Source organism: Chiloscyllium punctatum, chromosome 35 (genome assembly GCF_047496795.1).
Source record: "Chiloscyllium punctatum isolate Juve2018m chromosome 35, sChiPun1.3, whole genome shotgun sequence".
In the NCBI taxonomy this organism is placed as follows: domain Eukaryota; kingdom Metazoa; phylum Chordata; class Chondrichthyes; order Orectolobiformes; family Hemiscylliidae; genus Chiloscyllium; species Chiloscyllium punctatum.
The window spans coordinates 21,123,588-21,150,247 of record NC_092773.1 but is presented as its reverse complement, the minus strand read 5'-3'; the positions used below and the strand labels follow the sequence as shown (position 1 = coordinate 21,150,247).

At 40.1% G+C, this 26,660-nt stretch overlaps 1 protein-coding gene across 1 annotated transcript; it reads left to right on the top strand.

The window, feature by feature from the left end:
• On the top strand, positions 1–26,652 carry LOC140459752 (dickkopf-related protein 4-like). Its single transcript, XM_072554247.1, has 4 exons — positions 1–324; positions 7,077–7,227; positions 15,229–15,396; positions 22,857–26,652. Exons 1-4 carry the CDS (start codon positions 208–210, stop codon positions 23,108–23,110), a joined length of 690 nt encoding a protein of 229 aa, XP_072410348.1. The 5' UTR covers positions 1–207; the 3' UTR covers positions 23,111–26,652.
• The last annotated feature ends 8 nt before the right edge of the window (positions 26,653–26,660 follow it).

Here is a 26,660-nt window from a genome sequence, read left to right as displayed (position 1 = left end):
CAAGGAGAAATTGTTTCGCGTCCGGGGACTGGAAGAAGCACCTCCACACGTCAGAGAGGGAGTGGGCTGCAGGGTTATAAGAAACGGTTATCTCCCCGAGAGACAGAGCAAAAGAGACAGGCACTTCGAGAGAGAGACTGATCTCCAAGTGCCTTCTTGTGACCTGCTATAATTGTCGCTGGTTTCTCTGCAACCGCTTTGGACACCATGGGCTGTGCAGTGGTCCTGCTCCTGTCCTGCTTCTTCTGTCCCCTCAGTGCATTGGTGCTGGACTCAAATAACATCAGGAGCTCCACCGAGGTTGGTCAGGATCCGACAAAAGAGGTGAGTTTCTCAGGGGTCCGGAGGGAACACAGCAGGTTGTCTTGGGCAAATGCAAGGGGGAAACGGGTGGGAAATTCAGCTCATCGTTGCGCCAAAAGAGAGATTTTTTAAAAAAAATGATCTCACGTTGGTTCAAAGTTGACCAGTTCTGCGATGGTTCAATTCCTAGCCGGCAAAACATTCCCCATCTGGCAATGACAAAGACTGAGCCCTCCGATCTAAAGCAACCTTTCGAAGGATATTGAGGTTAATTCCAATTAAAGTTCAGCAAGATGAACCTTCCCGCCTCCACTGTCATGGTGGACAGGACATCAGTATCAGGGCATTGACTATGCAGAGGTTTCAAATTGGTGTCGTTAAATACAGAGTTTTGATGTAGCAGGAAATGAGAAATGGGCATAAGGTTTTGATTGGATTCCGAGATGGTGTCAGGCGTGAAAGATGCTGTTTGGAACTGCATTATTTATACTTCTCATAATTTTAGCCTCCGCGTTAATTGTCCTGTCAGTGAACTGGAAGCCTCAGTGAGATATTGACTCTCTGGTGTTAATACTAATGACAGATGAGAATGGGAAAGAAAATGAAGAGAATTAGGATGAGCTGTCAAAATATACACTGCTTGCTAATCATAAGGTCTTCCATTCAACGAGATGGTTGAGATGCTCTGGGAAGATCTCCATGTCAATTTGGAAAACCACGGCATGGGAAGGAGAGGGGCTGGATGGATTGGGGGTTGGGGGGGGGGGGGGGTGGGGTGCTGAGGAAAGAAGCATTCATCTCCATTTCGGCCTGAAGATAGTGGTAAAGATTTGCGTCAAGTGGAAATGGAACAGATACAGGGAAATAATGAGAAGCGTACCCGAGGTCTCTCTTCAGTTAGTTCGTATCTGTGCAACACACGCTGCTCTCTGGTCAAGGAAATGCTTGTTCAGAAAGAATTCAGTCCACCCCCTGTTGGAGCTAAGACACTGTACAATTTAGGGAATGGCAGAATTGTATTGGTGCCAACCAGATATGGTTGGAATTGGACAAGTCAGCGGTTGACTTTGAAATCGGAGTACTCCACTCCCATTCTTGGTCACCCAGCCCTGCTTCTTGGCAGTGAAGGACGCTGGGAGGGAGATTGACACAACCCATCAAGAAAGTAGATGGGAATACTGCCCAAGTGATAAAATTCCTACTAAAACGACGGCTGCAACCAGCCCCAAATTCCAGTGCAGAAAATTAAGTAAAGCAGATAGATGGCGTGTGAGCGGCTCAGCTCTCTCCCAAGTTCGCAATCTCCTGTCACTCCCAAGTAATTCTGATCATTGATGCGATGCAGCACATTGGCTCGAACAATTGTAACTCTAGCACCACAGCAAACCAGACGGCCTATAGTGGCTGGGCTGACTTTTCAAAACAAAATGTCACAGTTAGTCTCAAATCCCTGATTTTGTTTCTTGTCGGTCAATCTGTAAATTGCTCATCCTCAAGTACCTGTTCAGCTTCACAACATTATTTATTCAATCTACCACCAACTTCTCAGGTAAAACATTCCAGATCCTGACAGCTGACTGAAAACATCTCCAGTCTCCCCTCTAGATCCTTTGTCAGTAATTTTAAAATCGATGACCTTTTGTTGTAGACCTACTTGTTAGAGAGAATCAGTTTTCTCTATCTTTTCAATCGAAGCCTCACATAATTTTGAAAAATCGTTATTCAGTCTCCTCGAAGCCTTTTCTTCTTCCAAGGGGAACAGTCAAAACTTGTTCAGCCCCTCCTCAGGTGAAGCCTCCCCATCCCTGAGAACATCTTCGTGAACCTCCTCTGCATTTGAGCCCGAACTAAAGGCAGACACACAGAGGCGAAGAACAACATCAGCAGGAGGCAAGGTGTTCCAAACACAAGGGAGCAGTGTGCATGTGGGTGAGAGAGACAGAGAGAGAGCAGAAACAAGAAACAGGGGGATCAAAAAAGAAGCAAAATAAATAACAAACCACAAGAGACAAATCCATCATCTGGAAAAAGTCATGTAGAAAGGACAATACAATTTGGACAGATGGTGGTTAGCTGATTTCCTTTTTCACGTTTCGATAACATCCAAGCAGTTTGGCTAGATTCGTTCACATCCACTTTACCTTGAAAACATAAAATACAGAGAAACACGGGTACGGAAATGCCACCAGCTCATCCCTTCCTTAATCAATTCTGTTTCTCTCCATAAACGTAGCGTGGAGATTCACAGTAGCACAACATGAATCTCACTACAAGATTCCCGCCCACCCCCACCCCCCGAACGATCCTTCCTTCTCGGGGAATGCCAAGAGACATCTTCTTCAGAGAGTCTTATAAGTGAACAGCAGACACAAGCCATTCTCTCCCCTGAGTCCTTTCCATGTCGACAAGTTGAACTGGTCACTAAAAATGAAGAACAGTCAGCCCATCTCCTCAAATTGACCACACTCCTGCGGCCAACCCAGATTCATTCCAGGTTTACCCGGATTTCTTTTCCGGTTTGCTGTTGCGCCGAACATCGTTCACAAAAACCATTTGGCCCTACAGGTCCATGCTGGTGTTTGTTCTCTACTTTCTTCACTTCACCCCATCGTCAGAGTACCTCATTACCGCATGGAGCATACCTCTGCGAAATTATCTGTCAAGTTAACTTGAGTCGGGGATCAACTGGTATTGCACGTAGCTGGGGTAAAGAAAAACAGGCTTACTGGGTTTCAAAAATAATATGCACTGCCAGTCCAATCCAATCTCTTGTGATGAGGGGGATCCGAGCACCGAGAAGTAAAAGGTACTCTTTGCAGGCCACACTGACGTGGAACTGGTCTTCCCAACATGAGATTCTGCATCTCAAATGTACTATTAACAAAACGTACCATTTGTTGTCACTTTCTTTCATGCACACCGTAGTTCAATTCCTAGGAGCACAATCGGTGTAACAGTTGACAAGTCCTTGTAATACCAGGGACTTTCGCTGAACAGAGTGAATTTGATTGTTGCGGTTAGAACTTTGCATTGGAGCCAATTGGCGAAGTTGCACAAGCGTAAATAGCACCACCTAATGGCTACACTATTAAACACTCAACAAAAACGCTACCCACACAATTTGCAACGTATTAGAGTCATCGAGATTTACAGCATGGAAACAGACCCTTCGGTCCAAGCCGTCCATGCCGACCAGATATCCCAACCCAATCTAGTCCCAACTGCCAGTACCCGGCCCATATCTCTCCAAACCCTTCTATTCAGATATACCCATCCAAATTCCGTTTAAATGTTGATGGAGTCATAGAGAATTGTTTTGGGATCTTTACCAGCAGCTGAGGGGGCTGACACGTCCTGAGTTGAATGTTACCTACGAAGTCGGGATTCCCGGGGTGAACTATTATTTTACTGGGTACAGTGCCTGATAGTACAACAAGTAATAACCTGGATACATTATAGGTCACATGAGAAAATGTCAGTTTCCCAAGTTATGGAGTCATAGGCTTACAGAATACGGAAACAGACCCGTCGGTTCAACACGTCCATGCCGAACAGGTATCCGGAACTGATCTAGTTGCATTTGGCCCAAATCCCTGTCAACCCCTCCCAATGGCATATCCATCCAAATGCCTTTTAAATGTTGTAACTGTACCCGCTCTGGCAACTCATTCCATAAACGCTAGTGAAAAGGTTGCCTTGCAAGTCCCTTTTAAATCTTTCCTCTCCCACCTAAAACCTAAGCCCTTTAGTTTTGGAGTCCCCTCCCCTGGGAAAAAGACTTTGGCTATTCACCCTATCCAGCTGCTCACGATTTCATAAACCTCTGTAAGGTCACCCCTCAGCTCTGGATTATTCAGCCTCTTGCTACAGCTCAAACCCTCCAATCCTGCTAACATTCCTGTAAATCTTTTCTGAACTCTTTCAAGTCTTAACAACATCTTTCCCATAGCAAGGAGACCTGAACCAAATGCAGTATTCTAAAGGCCTCACCAATGGCCTGAAGACCTGCAAATGACATCACAACTCAGAAACTCAATGCACTGAACAATGAAGACAAGTGTGCCAAATGCATTCTTTGCCACTTTGTCTACCTGCGACTCCATCTCCAAGGAACCTGCACCCCTCGGTCTCTTGGTTCAGTGCACTCTGTAAGGCCCGACCTTTAAATAGAAGTCCTGCCCTGACTTGGCCCACTAAATGCAACACCTCACATTTATTTACATTAAACACCATCTGCCACATCCTGGCCCATCTGATCGAGGTCCCATTGTACTCTGAGATAACCTTCTTCACTGTCCACTACACTACCATTGTGGTGACATCTGCAAACGTACGAACTATATCTCCCATATTCACATCCAAATCATTTACATAAATGATGAAAAGCTGGTACCTCAACAGAAACTTTGGGGTGATTACTTAGTGACTGGTACTTTCCCTTTGAAACTGTTATGACGTCCTTTGCAATTCTCATGTTTTTCTGTCCTCAGGTATCTATTTTAGTTTTGCTAGCACCAAGCATGATATTCGTATTTGTTTTCCCCACTTGAACAGCAAGTGTAATGAACCCAGTACTATCCCCTGCCCATTCCTTAACTTGGCTTATTTGCCAGACCATCAATTCTTGAAGCAACATCTTGACTGCTCGCTAATTTTCTTTCAGTCTAGTGACTTCATCCTCCTCGGGGCCAGAAATGGCAAAGCATGGGTTAGCAACAAAGCACTCTGCACACTGTCCCCATCAAACATTCTCAGGACAGGGAGATCACATGGTTAGATACAGAGTTAAGCTCCCTCTACTCTTTTAAACTAAAAGTTTCACACTTTTAAAGTGACAGAAAACTTCCTCTGCATTGTCCCCATCAAAAGCACTCTAGTACAGGCTTAGAAACAGAGTAAAGCTTCCTTTGTCCTCATCAATATCCTAATACTGGAACATACTGATACAGAGTAAGGGATGCTAATTCATTTGGCTTAAAGTCGATGACAAGTGCAAAGAGAGATGTTATCAAGCAGATCAATTTGGATTGCAACAATAGGCAATAAGGAGCCAGTACAGATAATTACAAATTATGTAGTGGAATCTGTTTTTGTTTCTTCTTGTTCTTGGAATGTGGGTGTTAAATGCAGGGATAACAATATCATTTCAAGTCAGGATGAGGAGTGGCTAGGAGAGGATACTTCTCTGGATAGTGTTCCCATGTATCTGCTGCCCTTGTACTTCTAGGTGATGGAAGTAGCAGGTTCAGAAGGTGCTGCTGGAGGAGCTTTTGAGTTACTGCATCTTTTAGATGATACAAATTGTTTCCACTGTGCAGCTCATTCCATACTCTCACCACCTTCTCCTCGAAAACGTTGCCCTGTAAATCCCTTTCAAATCTTTCCTCTCCCATCTACCTGTTATGAATTTGAAAGTGTGTACTGGACCTTTAAGAGAGAATGAGTGCTGTTCTGGCCTGACAGTTGACAAGCATCGATGTGATATGACTAGATGGCAGTCCCAGAGTGAACTGGAAAATTGAAAATATGTAACATTTGGCTGTGAAATGGATACCTGAGTTGGTTGCTGTTTGACAACAATTCAAATTTTGCCAGTTTTATTTATGTCCCAGGATACTAAACCCAACTGACTAGGAATTTATGGGTGTGCCAACATCAAACCAATGAGACGATCCAATGTTGGGGAGATAACAATGTGGATATTTTGAAGATTGCAGAGACAAAGCCACTGCCATTGAGAGAGACCCAAGAAATTAATAGATGCTCTATATCAAAGATATCTTTTCATTTGAAACATATGCAGTTAAAAAGAAAAAAAGATGACCCAGGGAATTCAGCAACTGGAAAAGTGAAGTCAAGAAGGCAACAGCGGCTGTGTGGTTTTGAAATAAAGTTGATGTAATTTTAATAAGTGTCTAATTGGAACAGCATATTGTCATATAATTGGATGCAGACAATAAGCATTTAAGGAAAGGGGGACTTATAGTTGTGAAGAGTTGTTGTTTATTGTTCACGTTTAGAGTTAAGGAATAAATTGTTACTATTTTCTTTAAATAGTGGAATTTGGGAGTTCTCCGTCACTAATATTTTAACAGATTACGAGGCAAGGTGAGCGTTTCTGGGTGTCTGGTTTAACAGGAGGATTCACCGCCGTGTGATAACAAACTATGCCCTCCAGTTTTAGACACCCTGCCCCTGGGAAATAAACCTTGGCTCTTCATCTTAACGCGTTGATAGGGTGGTGAAGACACTGAATATTGAAGCTGTTCGATGTGGTTCCATTCAAGGATGCTGCTCTATGTCAAATTATTTTTAAAATTGATTAATGATTTAACAATTGTTAATATTTCTCAATATCCATTCATATTATAATTTGAAGAAACCTTTTCAATGCATTCTATTGACAGTTGTTCACTTAATGACAAAAATGATTGATATCATCGTTGCACTGGACTTATACACTAAATTAATACAGTTACAACATGAAAGAAAATTTGGACAAACACTGTTTAGGAAAGGTTGACAAGAATAGGGGACTAACTTAGTTTGGGAAACTTGGTTGGCATGGACAAGTTGGACTGAAGGGTCTATTTCTGTGCTGTATGACTGTATTGGGTGTATTTAAGTGTATGGAAATGTATGGATGATAACTCTTGTAACATTAGACTGCTGGCTCCCCAACTCCCTTTCTTGTACTGTTAATGTCTCACAAGCATTAATCTCTGATCTAGTCTAACTTTTCACTAAAATGATATTTTTCATCGATTCCTCAGGTGTCTCAGTGTTTGGCAGATCCTGATTGTGGCCCTGGGAGTTTCTGCCTCACTTCTCGCCAGGACCAACCCATCTGCACTGCTTGCAGGGGGCTAAGGAGACGCTGCCAACGTGATGAAATGTGCTGCTCAGGGAGCCACTGTTTAAATGGTAAGGATCAAACAATAGCAGCATGATATTCCACCAAACAGCTTTCACAAATTGTTGATGTCAGCTCACTTCATGTAAGCTCACTCCAAATCAAAATGGCTGCACATGTTCCTGGGTCGTCAGTCTGTGGTGAAGCTGGGTTATTCCAAATGACGTTAATGCAAAACACAAACCTTACTCTTCAGATCCCACAGCATAACTGAATAGCTAGCTTCTGAGAGATATTATTTTGATGCTTGAGGAATCCATTGTCATTTACCATCTGCACATTAGCATTAATGCATCCCAAATTTTATCTGGTGTCACCTTCTCATTGTATGCACTTATGGCCTTAAGCAATGTTGTGTTCAAGATCTTCTTTTGAAATGATGCAGCACAGACTGAGGGGAAGGAATCAGTGTCATTCCAGCAAACTGATGACTGGTAAATTCACCAACAGTCAATGAAATGGTTAGGACAAATCCCACATTAATAACACAAACATTGGTAAGCTGGTGAATACTGAGGAGGATAGCTGCAAACTGTGCTCGGATGGACTGGTCAGGTGAGAAAAGCAATGGCAAATGTGATTCAACCCAGAAATGCTGTCAGGAAATACACTTGGGGAAGGCTAACAGGCAAATGAAAAACTATAAATGGTAGGACCCTGGGAAGTATGGAAGATCAAGAGGACATTTGTGTGCATATCCACAGCTCCCTGAAGGCAACAGTGTAAGTTGGCTAAAAAGATATGTGAGATTCATTAGCTGAGGCATAGAATACAAAAACAAGGAGGTTATGCTTAGACTATATAAAATGCTGATTATGCAAACTACTGCAGCACTGCATGTGATTCTGGTCACCACAGTCTCTGGATTCATTTAAGAAAGAATTGGATAGAGCTCTTAAGGATAGTGGAGTCAAGGGTTATGGAGATAAGGCTGGAACAGGATACGGATTGGGAATGATCAGCCATGATCATATTGAATGGCGGTGCAGGCTCGAAGGGCTGAATGGCCTACTCCTGCATCTATTGTCTATTGTCTATTATAGGAAGCAGATGAGTACACTAGAAAGGGTACAAATGAGATTTACTAGGATGCTGTGTGGGCTGCAGTGCGGACTATGAAGAAAGACTGGAGAGACTGCAGTTGTTTTCCTTGTAGCAATGAAGGTTGAGATGGTGACCTTTATAAGATAAGAAGGTACAAGATTGAAGGGCATAAACATTTTTCTTTACCTCTCGTAGAGGTCTTAATAACCAAGGGTACAGATTTAGCTAAGAGGTAGAAGGCTAAATGGAAAATTAAGAGAATTTTGTCACTCAGAAGGTGGTGAGAATCTGGAACTCACGACCTGAAATGGTGATTGAGATAGAAACTCACCAAAGATTTAATCCATATTTAGATATTCATTTGAATTCCCATCACCTCCAACTGCTGGAAAATGAGATTGTTGTTAATGCAGACGATGGACCAAATGGCCTCCTCCTGTGCTGCAAACACCTATGAGTCTACTCCAATTCCTGCTCAGCATAGGACTGATACATGACACATCTATTTTCACCTTTCCCTTGCTCTATGGACAATGGAATAACCTTGCCTTTTAACAGAATTCTTCAGGAGCAAGTAAAACATGGTGACTCAGACAACAATAGGTAACATGCAAAAGGAGAATGGAAATTAAAGGTACATAGAGAAGCAAATGTACTCCTTGCACAGCTGAAAGGGAGATAGACCAGAAATGTCCCTGTAAAGTTGTATCATGATATCATGACAATAAATGAAGCTCTTTGCTTTAACATTTCCTCAGCATTGCCTCCAACACTTATAAATCAGACTTAAAACCAGACTAAACAGCCCTGTTGGGGCACTGTAAGAGAAGTACAAACTAGCAGTTAACCGAAACTTACTAAATTAAAATAACATTGTTTGAGGTGATGTTGCACTCCAACCATGCTGATGGACACCACATGTTCTAAATGGACCCAAGCGTGGACATAACTATGAAAGATGGGCAGGCAGTTAGTTACAATGACTTCTCCACGGCCCGCTGACTGATCCTGTTCATGGCCATTTTGGTCAAGCCCAGAAACAGGCCCACAGGGCACCCTCTGACCTGCCCATCCCACACATGGTGCTCACAGACCTGGAACATGAGGCTGAAGTGCAACCAAAAATAAAAGAGCAGTTCCTCCAAAAAACTAAGGAAGGACTGCAAATGTAAACATTCAACGTGAATGTGAACCCATTTAACCTACTGTTGCATGGACTGCTACATATAATTCTCCTTGACACTGAAGCACACCCTCAAGAAAACCTGCTTTTCAGGCTGCGAAGATCCAAGTGGCCAATATTAAGCATTTTGCTAAGTTAAGGATTAATAACTGAATTTCTTTGAGCCTTAAAGCAATGGCTATTCAATGTCAGCAATGAAATGCAAAGAAGGAAGCTTGCCTTATGTTCTGCTTCAAATCTTAGTTAGTCACAAGAAAATAAGTGACTGTGTCAATGTTGGCCATGACTGGTTGAAGTACAACTTCAGTACAGAGGCAGAGGGGAGCTATTAATTATAAGATAGATAGATAGATAAATGGTTAACAAACCTACATCACAAAAGATTCAAGAAGAGTCAAATAAGGAAGTCTTTGTTGAGAGAAACATCTTTGAAGTAAGTGGTTGTTTATGTGAATGGACTGTTTTCAAAGGACTCAAGAATTGATACTTCATGAGGTCTTAGCTGTGATGTGTACCTTTGAAGTAGGCAAACTAAGAATGATTTTTATGAGTTCTTCAAAGGGCTCAAAGAAAAGAGGTGGAAGTTGAAATCAAAGTCAATCTTTGTGTGCAGTTAGGTCAATCACCAATGCCATATACAGTATGTCCTGTACAGTCCAATAAGTATCTCAGCTTACTCAGTGAGTAATAGCTTTCCAACATTGCAGTATTCTCTCAGTATTACCCCCTGACATTGCACAGTTCTCTTTGTATTGCTGAGCTGATAATGAATACTATCCCCACCTGCAGTAGTATTGTCCTGCCTTAGTACAGCCTTTCTTATTGTGAAGGAGCCTACTGGCACTCAGCACTGTCCCTCTAAGGATGCAGGAGTTACACTGGCTCAGTAAAGGGGAAAATGAATGGGTATGTACTGTCAGTCATTTAATAGTTTTGGGATTTATTTCCCAGCTTCCTTGTTTAAAAAAAAATAAAGCAATTTACAAATTCAGCTCCCATCCTTAAATATTTCACTGGCTGCTCTCCCTTATTTAGTTTCTTAAAAAAAAATTGCTCATGGCAAAGTCCAAAATGTATTCCTTGTTCTAAATTGCTCATGAGCAGGTGGTGATGGAGCCATCTTCTTGAACCAATGTGGTCTGTGTAGTGTGGCTACACCCACAATGCTGTTGGGAAGTGAGTTCCAGACTTTTGAATAAACAATAATGAAGGAATAGAGATGTTGTTCGAAATACTGAGTGAGTGAGAATGAGTGCTGACAAGTCAGAGATAGGTTTTGTCAAGCCGAAAGCCTAAGTGGAGATTAAAAATAAAAATGTCTAATGTTCAGTGCACAGCAAATAATCCTTTTTCAATATGGTGCTGGCAAGAATGAACATTCCAGGAGTCATGCAACCAGAGATTAATATACATTCTGGGAAGGTGCCAGCTTTGATCCCTAATGAACTAGGTGTAATGAAAATGCTACCACTGACTCTAGCTCTTCAAACAAGGGAATGGAGCAATCAGCCCTGTGACATTTAAACAAAGTACTTGAACAAAGCCTGTCCCTTATTGTACTGTGTCTCCAAGTAGTGAAAGCTTTCAGTAGGGAGAAAATTAATTAGGTATGTTACTAAAACCTGTTGGATGGTACCATCTACATCTGTAGGATACAGCTGTACTGTGTCATAGGGAGTGACACAGACTATATTAATTTTAAAATGTCAAATACCAACAGAGAGCAAGGAGCTAATTTGTCTTTTAAAACATGTGTGTCTTAGCTTGCTAAACTCAGACAACTGTCTTCTTACACGATCCCATTCAGAGGAACAATTACTTGTAAGGACTTATTTTGTGACCATGATACCTATATTCTTCCAGAAAACAGAACTGAAAGATGGCTATAGCTTGAAGCACGAGATATAACTGAATAGTGAAACTCTGGATGCTTCAACCATGGTAGACAAAGTTAGGTTTTGCAAATATATCATGCAATGTATTGATTGTGCAAAATTTTGAAATCTCTAAGCAAACTGAGGGGTGAGAATGATACAAGGGGCTGAAATTTATTTTTTTTTGGCTAGGGCAAGTTGAATAAAATTTTATGGAGGGATTCTCACTATGAGGCGCAGCAGGATGTCCCACCATATCTTACCAAATGTGCCTCATCAACATAGTATGGGATGCCTCTCATCCAATGTTAGGCCGATTGAACCACACTCTGTTCTCTGAACAACTTGCCATTTGTTGGTTATCCACTAAAAGATCAGCAGGCAGACCTTGCACCCACACCATCATCGAAAACATGTTGTGTCCCTGGACAAGCATAATCATACAGAGATACCCTGCACGATTCCCAATGTTTGCCCCGGACGTGGTGGCCAGGAGAAAACTGCCACCTCATTTTGCAGAAGGGACCCAGTGAATGGTGCAGACACTGGAGTTCCTCCTCCCCCAACACCAGCAGCTGAGGCCACAACCCCAGACCATATCAGTCTGGTCAAAGGTTGCCACCTGGATCAGTGCAGCCTCAGCCATATCGAGGAATGCTCAGCACTGCAGAAAGAGGGTCAATGCTCTTCTCCATTCTGCCAGCATAAGTGCCACCATCATCTTTCTGAAGCCTTTCACTCATTCTATTTCTGCTTCTGTGTCCACCTCCTGCCAAGGTTCAAGCCCTACCACTCCCATGACTGACTGAACCATCTTCCCTCACTTGCTGTCCCCCACCCCAACCTGAATCACCAATGGTACACACCCTCTGTGCTGGCTACTCTCGCGCTTGGGATATCACCACATCTGCACCAGACATAACGGTTATGCCACCCACTATCATCTCCTTTAATACCTGTCTCTCCCTCACCCCAGGTGGAAAATGTCCCCAGTGAGGCAAAAGAATGGTCATGAATGGTAGTGGGTTGTCTGACATTGCTCATTGTCCACATGTGGACAGCATTCTGATTCTGACTGTCTCAAATATCTGGCAGTTATCAATTCCCTTTTACAGATAGCAGAGTCTGATCTTGACTTACTTTGCTGGGAACATCTGAGCAAACGTTATCCCTCAAATTGAAAGAGATTTGCTAACGACCATCAGGAGCTTCCTCGCTTCATGTCTGCACTAAAGCATGACAGAAGTTAGAAGAGCCTGATACCTTTGACTGAGGGTTCAAGGTGCATAAAGGCAAGGAAAAGCAATGCAAGGCAGGATGCTGTGAGCATCTAGATAGGTTCAGTAATTGACTGCTGTGACAACAAATGGAGAGCTCAGAGATGCAGCCTGGTGCAGTCCATGAACTGGCTTCATGTCCTGAAGCGCAAAGCATCTTTACAGCAATGTTTATGGTGATAGCTGCTGTTGCACCCGAGGTGCAGTACTGAAATGTAGAGGCACACTATAAGTGGATCACAGATGTGTCATGAGAGCTCTGAGAAGCCAGCACATGTTGGATGCCAATATCTGTAGAAATGGAGTATGTGAGCTAAAGCCCAAGGAGCATGCATGGCATCTTATGTGGCAGTCCTTTGGAGCAAACAGCGAGCTGAAGGTTTGATGAGGTGTGACATTTCTCTGTCCAGGTTATTTGGTACATTTGGTAAGATAGGAAGCTGAATATTAATGGTGTGACTTGGACCATTACTAAGGCATTTAACAGGCTAAAATCCCCCTTAATTGGCAACTCACCACTGCCCAGTGAGGAAGTCACCACACTGCTTCAAAAATCATAAAAGATGAAGCTCCCGACATTGATCTAGCCCTTGAGATATCTCTCATCTGATTGAGACAAATCTCACTCACAATGCTCAGACGCTGCTAAAATTCTGCCCAAGATACTTAAAAATCATATATCTGACATCACCTTTGTTATAAAGTCTTGGGTTCACCCTAACCTTTATGCAAATTTTTCACATTGTGTTTACACTTTTTTCCCAATGCTGACCACCTCTGGGAAGTCTGAGCGAGGTTGGGTACCACAGAAAATTGTTTGGCTCTGCATGTTGTCTGAGCGATCCATTCACCAGATGTAATTCCATCGTATATTCTGTCCCAATATCAAATAAAGAATGTATTCATTTCCACCTGTGACTGGGGATCAGGTACACTTTAAACTATGTAAAAACAAGGATTGCAGATGCTATAAACCAGAGTCTAGATTAGAGTGGTGCTGGAAAAGCACAGCAGGTCAGGCAGCATCCGAGGACCAGGAAAATCGACGTTTTGGGTTCAGAAAAGATTTACAAGGATGTTGCCAGGGTTGGAGGATTTGAGCTATAGGGAGAGGCTGTTTTCCCTGGAGCGTCGGAGGCTGAGGGGTGACCTTATAGAGGTCTACAAAATCATGAGGGGCATGGATAGGATAAATAGACAAAGTTTTTTCCCTGGGACCGGGGAGTCCCGAACGAGGGGAAAGATATAAAAGAGATATAAAAGGGGCAACTTTTTCACGCAGAGGGTGGTACGTGTTTGGAATGAGCTGCCAGAGGAAGTGGTGGAGGCTGGTACAATTGCAACATTTAAGAGGCATTTGGATAGGTATATGAATAGGAAGGGTTTGGAGGGATATGGGCCGGGTGCTGGCAGGTGGGACTAGATTGGGTTGGGATATCTGGTCGGCTGGACAGGTTGGACCGAAGGGCCTGTTTCCATGCTGTACATCTCTATGACTCTATAAAAGTTTTTCATCAGGAATAGAGCCCAATTTTCCCAAAACATTGATTTTCCGGCTCCTCGGATACTGCCTGACTTGATGTGCTTTTCCACCACTACACTTTAAACTACATGCACACACACACACTAGTGCAGAATGTTACTTTGAGCTAAAAATGCAAACTGAATGTCATGTAATTGGAAATTAGAAACTCCAAGTGGATATATTCCCAGCTGTACGATTGCGCAATCAAATGGTCCTTTCCTTTTGTTAAGTGCAGCAAATTTGAGAATAAAGAATATACAGTACTTGCAAATACTGTATGTCAATGTACACAGGATTAGACATTGAATTATTGCATCTGTCTGCCAGGGAAGGTACAAAGCACAACTTCCTCAGAAGGAGGGAGACAAAATCTAGAATCTCTGTTAAGTTGGAAAATTTGGAAGAAAGAAACTCTGAGGAATTTAAACATTTGGGAAGCAGTGATTTAGAAGGAAGAAAAAGCGCATAGCGTGAGTTATTTGTTGTGCAAGAGAATTAAAAAGGAAACTCAGGAAAATAATAATCATAGCAACTATCTGCTACGTTAGAAGGCACACTGCGAAGAAGGCCTTACTGGGAAAGTGTGTGTTGAAAAAAAGGAAATGAACACTGCTATGCGAAAAATATTTTTTGCTGGTTAAACATATAGAGGACCTGTCTACAAATTATTGTGGGTGAACACTTGCAATAACTGAGTACAATTCATGCGGCCAATCTGGTTCTTCATCCAACAGGAAATTAGCTGTCTCCTCTTGTGAAGTCAAATTCTGTATAAAGTTAAGAATCTTTAACTCAACTCACATTTCATCAGAAATCTGCTCAGAAGTATACCTTTGAAAAGTATCTTTAATCTTAACTGCTTTCCCCTCACCCTCGACTAGCCTAAGGCACTGCTTTTATACAGCTGCATCCTGCGTAAATCTACACCTACCACTGTTAAGTGTCACACAATAAAGTTTGTTTTAATAGCCTTCCTATTTTGTGAACACAATTCATGGTGGAATACTGAAATTGTTTGGGAAGATTGATCCCTCGGGAAGGTGTGGGGTTGAGTGGTAGGGCAGTTGTTGGCAATTTCTGACAGATACCTTTTGTTCTCTCTCTTTTAGATGTATGCACACGAACGGAAGGGCAGACTGCAGAAAAGCCATCTGAGGCTTCACAATCTCAGAAAACAAAGGGTGGCAAAAAGGCAAAGAAATCCAAGACTCAAAAAATAAAGGAGACTCGACGGAAGAATCAAAAAGAAAAGCTCGACAAACCACAAATGAGGAAAGGTAATAGGTGTGACCAGCTAAGGCTACCGACTTTTGATTTCAATCATTTCGGTGTTGTCTGAGTTTTATTGCACTTCACCTGAGAAACCTGGAGGCCAAATAATCATACTACACTGCAACTCATCACAAACAAATAACTGAACACAATCAGTAGCCATAGCTGGGACTGCTTTAACCCTGCACAAGGTAACAAGGTTTATCTCCAATGTAGTATGAGTGATTTGATATAAACATTCACTGCTTGGAGTAATGTTGTGAGAAAATATTGGATTTAAAAAGAAATTTTGGTTCTGAATTAAAAATTGTTGACTGTACCCCTTTAATACTTCGATGTTCAGAGTCTAACTGCATAACTGACTGGATTTAGCCCCTTCAACCTTTTCCATGGTATACTGAATCATATTTGATCTGACACCCAAATCCATTCCATTTCCAAAAGTTGCACTCTCATACCACATTTGCTACACATGAAGGTCAAATTGGTGAGGCTGGTTATCTTTCCCACTTGACCTTTTGTCATGACAGTGATGATTGGTTTCAGTCCTTTTGAAATTGTATGGATAAAAAGCTTCCCAGAACGCTGAGCTCAGATCAATAAAAAGAAGAAGGGTGAGCTGATTTCCTAAAGCCAATGTGAAACAAGTTTAACCACGAACAGAAATGCTGTTCCACAAATACAAGGAAATATTACTTTTAGCTTGCTTTACTTCTCGCTACCTTAAGTTTGCAGATAGCTTCTTTGGAGCTTTAAGCAGAAAAAATTTGGTTGGATTTATCATCAAGTTGTATTCAGGCTCAGTATGATATGATTACAACTATTGGCTGATGAATTGTGATAATTGTCATTTTTCCATCAAAATTCTCATGATCAAATGCGACATCAAAACAAAAGCTTTTAAAACATTTAACATTTGTAATTGAAGATCAGGGAATATATCAGTGTAGCGTTTTCGAATGCAAGATTAAATGCTGTTTTTTATATACCAGACGAGTTTCCACACAGAAGGACCTGCACTGACTACCAATGAACTGTTTATTTGTAATCTTAAAGGCACTTTACAGACTGACTTTTAGCTGGGATTCCAGGAAGTCCAGTTAAATCTCATTTCTGACTCTGACAGAATATTTGTGTCCCCTCTTTGCGCTCAGTAGTTTTACTCATGAAATGAACAATTCAACAAGTAATTTGAAAAATGTTCCTGCAAAACACATTACACAAAAATATAATCAAGGAAGTAACTCCAAAATGCTTTACAGTCTTGACAGTACTTTTGGAGACATAATGAAGTGCAAGATATATTTTGTGTGTCATGTGGAGAAAAGTAGCAAAAAGAAAAAAATTGTTTGCAGCAAGGCCTCAAAATCAACAAGATAGTACACCAGCAAATTTACTTTAGTAATGACAATAGTGGGGTAAATTTTGGCCAGCCACCAAGACAGCGCCCCCTGCTTTCCTATAAATAGTGCCATATGGGATTCTGAGTTTCTATCTTTTAAGGGCAAACTAGGCCATTGTTTCTCTTTCTAAAGAAATCACCTCCCGTAGTGTGACACACATTTGGTGCATTTCTAAAGTATCAGCTGAAATTATGTGCTCACGTTTTTAAAGAGTGGAGCTTAAATGCACAACGTTTTGACACAGGCAAGGATGATACCACTAAATTGAGACTTACACCTGAATTGTACCGCAGCTTTGCACTAAGTGATCTCCCTCTGGTTTTCTGCAAATATAGTACTTAATGGCAATGAGCTTTTAATTACTTACCATCTGGCTTGTATAAGAGCCCAACCAAATTGTTTTTACAACTCTGAAAAGCAAATGCTCTTCAGCTCCTTCATTGCAAAAGACATCATTTGGTTTCAATCCTGTGGCAATTATCAGTGCCAAGAAATATAATTAGTTTATTGGGTTTTACACATCCCAGCTTAATAGCTCACAGGATGAGCAGATTTAAGTACTATGCTTGAGGTCTCAGTTATCATTGCTACCTGCAGTGAAAAATTTTGTGAAGTATCTGTGGACCTTGCCAGAGAAGTCTGTTAAAGAGCAAGATAAAACTGCTATCATGAATAAGACTGGGAAGCTCAAAGAGTTTGTATTCTGGGTCAGGGTACAAATTTCAAACAAGAAATGGCTGCTTTGGGGAACTGAAGTATATATCCTTCAGATCAGAGAATGGAAAGGTAGGTATGTTAGAATAGTGGCTATCACTGAGGAGACAGATCATTCTTTAAGATGTAGCAAAATTATAAAAATATAAAAATATAAAACCTATCATTTTACCAGACTAAATGAAACAGAGGAAATGTCTTCCTTCCTAATATAAGGAGGAAGGAAAAGTTCGGATCTGGAGGTACTGCAGATTATTCTAGGGATGGCTCGTCAAGTACTAGAGAACTACACAGGGTAGTGTAGCTAGTGATATCCTGTTTTTTATCCCTTACAAATGGAGTAGAGTTGTTTCTCTGGTAAGAAGGCAGCAATAAATAGCAATTCATTATAGATTCCTCTTCTATTCCTCAACAAAGATCTGTCAGCAAGGGAATTCCTCCGATAAGGCAAGGAGATTAATATCGATTAAGTGACTTGGTCAGGAGGTAGGAAAAAACAAAATGTTTCAGATGAGGATGCCAGCAGTGAACTGCATTGTCTTAACTGTGATGCAGTTGAAAAGCCTGTCAACATAAACTTCCGAGGTCGCATATGAAGAATGACCACTTGGATGAAAAATAGTGGATACAGAGACTGCGGGATTGTCCACTCGCAGGTGTTAGCACCTGCAAGAGAGGAACTTGGAAAACTTAAAATAAACACCAAGTTTCAAGATTGGAAATTAGTTGAACAATTGCATGACAAAAATTAAATGGCATAGCTGCTCTCCCACCACTGCATCTCAAATAAATTTAACACAGAAGCAAAGGACTTCTCCAGCATTTTGTGGTGAGCAAACAGCCCAAGCCACAAGGTTATAAATAAGTCTTGTGAATTAATGCCACGAGTTTGTAATTTATTAAACATGTGGAAAGTTTGCTTTGGGGTGCAGTAAATTTTCTGAATGTTTTGCCATGTGTTAAATTGTAGGGCTTGAAATCAGACATATTATTAATGTAACCATCACTGCACTGGGGAGTCATTACCCTCTACAAGGTAATTAGATGAAACATGTGTGAATAATCCTCAAACTATGTGCCAGGCCCTCTACACACAGTTATGGAGAGGAACCAACTTGTTATATTTACTTTCCAGTTCCAACTATGATCACAATATTGAAGTCTGCTTTTGTGACAAAGGGCAGTGGGAGAAGGCGTCCTCTCACTATTTAATTTCTTTGCCTCACCAGATTTGGAGAGAATTAATTCACTGGGAAATTATCAAATATCTTACAATGTAGGGCATAAGCTTTTGCTTGGTTCGCAATTGTTCATCCAAAAACTTTTCCCAATATAGAATATTTTTACAGGTTAGTTTCATCAGAATTTTTATATTGGCCATGGTACAGATAAATAAACATTGAACTTTATTGATTATTTATCAGAAATATAAAATTTCAGTCAAGATAATTAACACCCAAATGAATGAGCATTAGAGTTCTGACACCTTTCGATTAATATTTGCTATTTAAATGGCCAAGCTTTTTATTTTCAAGCTTCTGAACCAGAAGATTCAATAAACATTGAGAATCTGAGAAGCTGTGAAACAACAGCTGATCTATGTAACTAAAAGTACATCAGTTTGCTCATAACTTTTGTTCAAACATGTTTTCAAAAGATCTCAAAATATGTTCATGAAACAAGCCAAGTCTAGGATGACAAAAGCTGATTGACAGCGATACCTGAGGTCACTGAACAGGAACGTCAACGATTTGCCTCACAGCTTTGTTGTCAGTAGCCTTGGACTTAGGATTTAAATTCAGTTGCTTGAACCAGGTTGTCAGTCAGCAAACAGTTTGGACTGCTCTGATTTAATGGCAGCTTTTTGACATCCAAAAAAATTAGCAACTATTTTCAGGGAGTTAGTCATGTTGAAAGATAACTTGGCGATTTGCCTTCAGAATTAACAAATGAAAAGCAGAATAATGTTGGCATACTACTGTGAATACACAATGTTGATTTCGGTCCTAGATATTTAGATTTCCTCTGTTAAGTAAATCATCTGCTACTTTATGACCCACAACTCAATCTGATTGATTTAACATCAAAGATGTAATCCCCCTTTTGGTGATGAGGGTAATGATGTGGTGGCACATGATCCTATTCACCAATTTAATGAAAAGTATCAAGAATACTAGGATTAATCCCTTAGTCTTAATATTGGTTCTCTACATATTGGGAGGTAAAAGCGTGATGTAGTCTGAAGTCAATGACAAACCTGACTAACACCTTGCTAAACATTTAACCAAATGTGGGAATGTTCCCACTTGGCTCTTTCTGATCATTCTTGCCTAAAAAGAAAGCTTTCCTGTCCACTCTTCACCAAAGCTGAGTTTCTCCCCTTACTTTGTGAAGACACAAGGCAGGAGTGCAAGGGGAAAGCAATTCGTAATCTACTGTCACTTATTTCTCCTGGGTTTCCTCTGATCTCCTACTCAAGTTACAATGGAAGGTCACTCGAGCCTGAGGAATCTGTATTCCACTGTCTTTTATCAATGTCCTGTTTCATGAGCAACAGTTAACCATCTGGTATTCATTCGCACACCATTTGTTAGAGTGGAACATCAGCACCGTGGAGTCCTGCAGGACACACCACAGCTGAGTCTGATTCTGTTCTCACTCAATGCTGGATCACAATCTTCTTAATAGTTACCTTAATTGCCCCAATTGTAATCCAAGTGGGATTTAACCAACTCAGCACAGACAGAACCAGTAAACTTTTGAAGAAAATTTAGAATGGTTTAGATTTAAATTGTGTAGAATGAAAAATGAACAAAAGTGGTTTCATTTCCACAATCAGACACCATGGAAAACTTTGACCTTACATTAAAGCCGAGTTGGATCATTGCTGTGTGTCAGTGTATTGGGTACATTCTGGTTTGACTGACTAATAATTAGAATAGAATTACCCTTCGTTTGCATTTGTTAATGTTATTTCCAAGTAATGTATTTCTTCTTGGTTGGAACAAATCATGAAATTCAGGAACCTGAAGGGTAGGCTTGAACGATATGCAACACACTTGAAGGAAGAAGGTAAAACCTAGATTTCTTTCTTTGATCATAGGAATCTGAGGAGACATTTAATAAGGTGTACAAAAAAATGAGAGTCATAGATAGAATGGATAGAAAGGACTTATTATATGTGGCAGAGAGGTCAATAACTTAGACATAGACAAAAAAATAATTGATACAAGAAAGGAGATCAGTAAACATTGAGGAACTCATTGATTCAAAGTGCAGTAAAGGCAGAAACTCCCACTACGTTTAGACATGTTTACTTAAAGACCCGTGACCTATGGGATGACCCGCCAAATGCATGAAGATAGGGTTGGTTGGGATTCTCAGTTGACTGGCTTGGACATGATGGTCTGACCTGCCTCTTCTTGCATCATGAATGTTCTATTACTTCTATAAAAGTAATTATTTCAAGAATGTCTAAACCAATTTCACTGCCATGAGACTATTCAGTATCATATCTTGCAATACTGTCAATGAAGTGGTGAAACGCATCAAACATTACAGGATAGTAATCCTATATTAGGATAGTCTCCACAGCATATTCCCTGCTTAATAGAGATATTGTATCACTCAATTTGTTTTATATAACACCTTTGACAATATAATATGTGCCATAGCTCTTAACAGGAAATTATCACAGAAAAATTGAGTCAGAAAAGGAGATATTGGGACAAATGACAGAAACAGGTGTAAGGGAGCTTCTGACATGAACACAGAGTAGTGTTCAGCCAAACTACTGGGTAAAAGAGAGTGTAGAGAACTCCACTTTGACCCCCGTGAGCAATCAAACTTGCCCTGACTATCGTTACCTTGGTTAACATTACAAATTGCAGTTGTTCAAATTTAAATAAAATGCTGGAAAAGGACACATACGATCTTCAACAGCACATAACCCTAAAAATAAATTCCAGAGCAAACCTCAGCCAGTGAATCTATCTATTCAAGAGAAAATGGTGCAGTTATGAAAGGGTGCATTTCTGATATTAAGGAAAACATTTGCTTTGATGTTATTCTTTTTTATAAGGGTCTGTCAAGTCTTTGAGATAATCTTCGAAACTCAAGAACAATTTCCAATTTCTGCTAATAGAACACTGTCCAGCTGCATCCAACAGCTTACATTTTTGTGTTGCTCCAATTGCACCATGTTTCAGTAAATGTTTTCTGGGCACTGCAACTTCTAAAGTCAAGTTAACCTTATGCTAATGGAGGTTTACCCTCATAGCTACTTCTTTGAATCTATCAATAAAAGTCAATGCTGAATGAGTGCCATCTAGCACTTTGATCACAGTCAAGGTTAAATATAGTTTTGCTCTTTGAGCTGTGCAAAATATAAATTCCAACACAGATATGATTAGAGAGAGTCCTTACCTTTACATCCTGCAATGAATATTTAATTGTGGAGCCTTGCTTTTCACTTTACTATTAGTATTTACCTTGCTGTAGAATGTTGCAAGTATTTTTGAAACATCATCTCTTGGATGACCTAACTACACGATAAGAATTCCTCTGTGATGCTGTGAATGAGTTTATGAAGATTTCTGCTCCTGGGTACTTGCTAGCATGTTCATGAAGCATTTATTTCCAATTTCACTAGAATAAACAACAGGAAAGGCTGAAAATGCCATTCAGAGGTGTCAACATAGGGTAAACATTTGGAATGAAATTTATCTAACAGCGACAACAATTGTAAACTGTTTAAAATTAATAAAGGCTTACTTATAACATGCATTTTAAAAAACAAAATGAGTCAGTCTCAATTCCAAATGGGTGCTTTGCATCACAATCTTGAAGCGTACACACAGTCAAGTTTGGGATATATATATAATTATGTGTGTGTTTGTATATATATATATATATATGTATATATATATATATATACACACACACACACATAATAATATATATATATAAATGAAGCAGAACCTAAAACGTTTTTTTATAAAAAAGAATAACATTGAAGCAAATCTTTTCCTTAGTATGAGAAATTCACACTCAAACTGTAGAAAAATAAAGGTGAAATTAATTGAGATTTAATTTGGTATCAGAAGATATCAGAAACTGTGAACTATTGTGACTATCGGTTGAGAGGCTTTCAAGATGTCTTGGGTATTATTCAAAAGAGAGTTTCAAACTAAACGTCAAAATGAGATGACAACTTTAGTGGCTCAATGAATATTCAGAGAAAAAATGCAGTGAGCAAACAGATGAAAATTTCTTGAATGCAGAAGAGTGGTGTAAATATTTAATAACTGACATTAGAACAAATAAGTATTACTTTCTCTGTGTCGCAGGTTTAGAAGGAGAGACATGCTTACGAACATCAGACTGTTCTGCTGACCTATGCTGCGCTCGTCACTTCTGGTCGAAGATTTGTCGGCCTGTACTGAAAGAGGGGCAAGTCTGCTCAAAACGTGGTCGCAAGGAAGGCCCGCAAGGACCAGAGATCTTCCAACGATGCGACTGTGGCCCAGGTTTAGCTTGTCGCAATCAAAACCAAGGCACATCTCAACCTAACTCCCGACTACGAGTTTGTCAACGTGTCTAGAAAGAGAGAGAGCAATCCTAACCCGCACTCTTTATGTCACAAATTAACATCATCAGCTATTGCACCAGTTAAAGTAAAATTAACTCATCAAAACAGAAAATACTGAAACCTGAGCATCAAAGTGCAAAAAGGTATTAAAACTTTCTGTTCTGTTAGGTGAAGCACTTGAGATGTAGCATGGTGTGTGTGATGGAAGAGATGTCAGCTGAATGTTTTAAAGTGTATTATTAGATGCAAGTATTTGATGGACAACAGTGGTGCCCCATTTTCAAAGACAAGTAACAGAGAACAAATATGGCAGAACAAACCAATGCAGTATTTCAGTCAATTATGTGAAAGCTGAATATCATGAATATTTGAATTAAGAAAAATGTCTGCCCATACAATCCAACATTATGATCTTCCAAACTTGACACATGCCTTGTATCATGACACGAGGCTAAAATGTGAATGGCCACCAAACTTGGGGAGTGCAGAAGCAGAAAATGGCTTTTAAAACTGAGACACACTATAAGTATTCAAACAGCACAGAATATTGAAATATCCAGGTCTGTCAATATCAGAACTGGAAAAAGCTGAGTTTATGTTTCAGGTGCAGTTATGTCAGAACTGATGGAGGTCTGCATTAATTACCCTGTCTCTTTCAGACCTTGACTCGCCTGTGTTACCCATCTGCAGCACTGGCATTCTCTGTACTTACCAATCACCTTACGCTAGTTTTGTTATGAGATCAAGGTTAAATGTTCAACAGAAATATTTAAAGATCTAATTGTCGAACTTTGTACAATTAACTCGTTGAAACTCCATGAATAAGCATTGACTGACATCACAACAAAATCAGTTAGGGTCAATGCACCAAGAAAACTTTGCTTCTTCATATTCTCGTCTCTTGTCCATATTCCAAACTTTAAATATTGTCACCTTTTACAACTTTATTCTTCACCCCTGAAATAATGTGATGGCCTCCTCGTAATCCTCTTTGAGGTTCTGCTCCGTACTCCTCAGGTTGTCCCTATATGGTCTCCACTAGGCAACCAGCCATGAAAGATGCAGATGGGAGGTTTTGCAACCAGCTTCCGGTCTCTCCACATTCTGTATTTGGAAATCCACCCCCTCCACACTCCCAATATTATCATTTGGCAAAAGTATGTCTATATCTTTTTGCTCCATCAAACCTTGTACATTTAGAGTAGATTAGATTAGATTAGATTACTTACAGTGTGGAAAAAGGCCCTTCAGCCCAACATGTCCATACCGCCCCGACATCTACCCCTTACCTAACACTACGGGCAATTTAGCATGGCCAATTCACCTGACCTGCACATCTTTGGACTGTGGGAGGAAACCGGAGCACCCGGAGGAAACCCACGAAGACACGGGGAGAATGTGCAAACTCCACACAGTCAGTCGCCTGAGGCAGGAATTGAACCCAGGTCTCTGGCGCTGTGAGGCAGCAGTGCTAACCACTGTGCCACCGTGCCGCCCTAATCCAATTTTCATGCAAAGCTCAGTGTTAAATGTATCTTTCAATATGACTGCACCCTGAGCAGCATGACAAAGGCTCCATAGACAAAATACCTTGATTTGATTGTTTGATACGATCAATGCAAGGGTCAGAGTCTGCATTGTTTACGGCCTATATGCTGTCTAAAATTGAAAAATCAATAAGTCTTCTGTAAGAATACTTGATTGAATCACCACTATCAATATAACCCAATATTCTATTCATTGTATGACAATGGGGGCAATTAGTATATGCCACCTATGTTTCAAATGCTTATAATACACATTACATGATGATGTATAGCTGGCACAGATAGAGGACCTGAAATACAAGATGTTGTTCAAAAATGCCATTTGACACCATCAAGTCAAGTTGATGTTTTATCTTCCATCCCAGCAAACAGAACGTCCTGGTCTCTGAGCAAATCAGCAGTCACTAAGCAATGCTAGGTTCTGTTGAGAGACTGGAGACAGTAAATGCTTGTCATCTTAAATATCATGCCCACTGACACATTAGGCAGGACTTCATCATCATACACCAGGTTTTTTCTAAAGTTTTAACCTTGCTAAAGTCAGAATTCTGCATCTCAGACTAGCACCAATAAAATTTGATCCAAATTCCAAGGAAGTCTTGGACTAATTTCCTGCAAGCTCTTCTTTACATTATTTTCACATTAATTTCTGAAAGATGTGAAAGTTTGGACATATATATAAATAACCATCTATATATTTTATAAATGAGATAAAATCTGTGAAAGTCTCTCATGATACTAGCAAATTATTGGATGACTAATCAGTTTGGCAAATGCTACAGAAGTGTTCACAAGTAATTACTTGAAGCAGAACATCTGACTTAACCAATAATTTAGCAGTTTTCTGGAATTCTCGACTCACACTTTAAAGCTGCCAATTATTCATGTCAGTTTTTAAAAATTTGAGACCTATCCCCACCATAGAGGTCAAGGTGAATTTTATTGTTTACCATCACTATGGTCAGTTTATGGTAGAAATAAAAAAAAATCAGTTTTTCACAAGACTTAGCAATCCTGACTTCAGCTTGTTTCATGATCAAGCTGCAGTTCAGCTTTAAATCCCAATGACATAGCTGATGATACTCCAAAACAAAAAAAAATCATGTCGTCAAAAGTGTTCTTATTTTATTCAAAGTGCCGGCTCTTATTTATTTATTGCTATCACATTATAAATCTGAGATTGCATGTCTTAGGATCATTTTTCATTCTGATAATAGAACAGTAACTTACCTATTTATCCTTTCTTTATTTACTCCAACACTGATAACTCAATTATCGGTTCCATGTGCTGACTGCATTGCAACAGCAAAATACACACAAAATATCAAAACTTGTTGTATATTCTGAAAATGAGTCTGCAATTGTGCACTAAAAATATCATATAACAATTTTCTTTTATTCTAAACTGCTTTACCTTTTATTCATTGCAGTGAATGTCTCCTGTATTTTAAAGATCAAAATAAATGATTTATCTTAGAAACTGCACACTGCACAAAAACAGATGTCACACTACATGTCAAATTAAATGCACAGCATTTGCACCAACAGTTGGAAGCTGTGTCCCAGGACCTGTTGCAGACAACTTACAGCATTCACAACATGTGGGGCATTCATTGCCAGACAGAACCTAATTGGAGTGCAGTGTTACCCTCTGTTCGTGGGCATGCCATAAATATAAAAGCTATGAATAACATACACAGCCACTGATCAGTGAATATTTATGAAGCTTTCATCTAATATATACTGAATATTATACAAGGTTAGCAAAGTGTGGGCCACTCAGATTTGTACAGTCTTCTGTTGGCTTTCCAAGGAGTTCCTGAATACTGTACTTACAAACTAGAGGGTATTGTTTGGAAAGTATCAGTATAATTAGACTAACTTTCAAAAAGATCCAATAGTGAAAGTTGTTGTCGCTTGTGTTCTTTAAGATCACATCTGTGCAGCCCTTTGGTTTTGCTACTTTTACAAACAGTATTGATTAATCGTGTGTATTTTGTGTATTTAATATTCTA

Excerpts from the sequence above, each read along its gene's own strand:
- LOC140459752 (XM_072554247.1), top strand. The coding sequence starts at position 208 with ATGGGCTGTGCAGTGGTCCTGCTCCTGTCCTGCTTCTTCTGTCCCCTC. Across the intron at positions 325-7,076 it reads GTCAGGATCCGACAAAAGAG|GTGTCTCAGTGTTTGGCAGA; the intron begins GTGAGTTTCTCA and ends TCGATTCCTCAG. Across the intron at positions 15,397-22,856 it reads CAAACCACAAATGAGGAAAG|GTTTAGAAGGAGAGACATGC; the intron begins GTAATAGGTGTG and ends TCTGTGTCGCAG.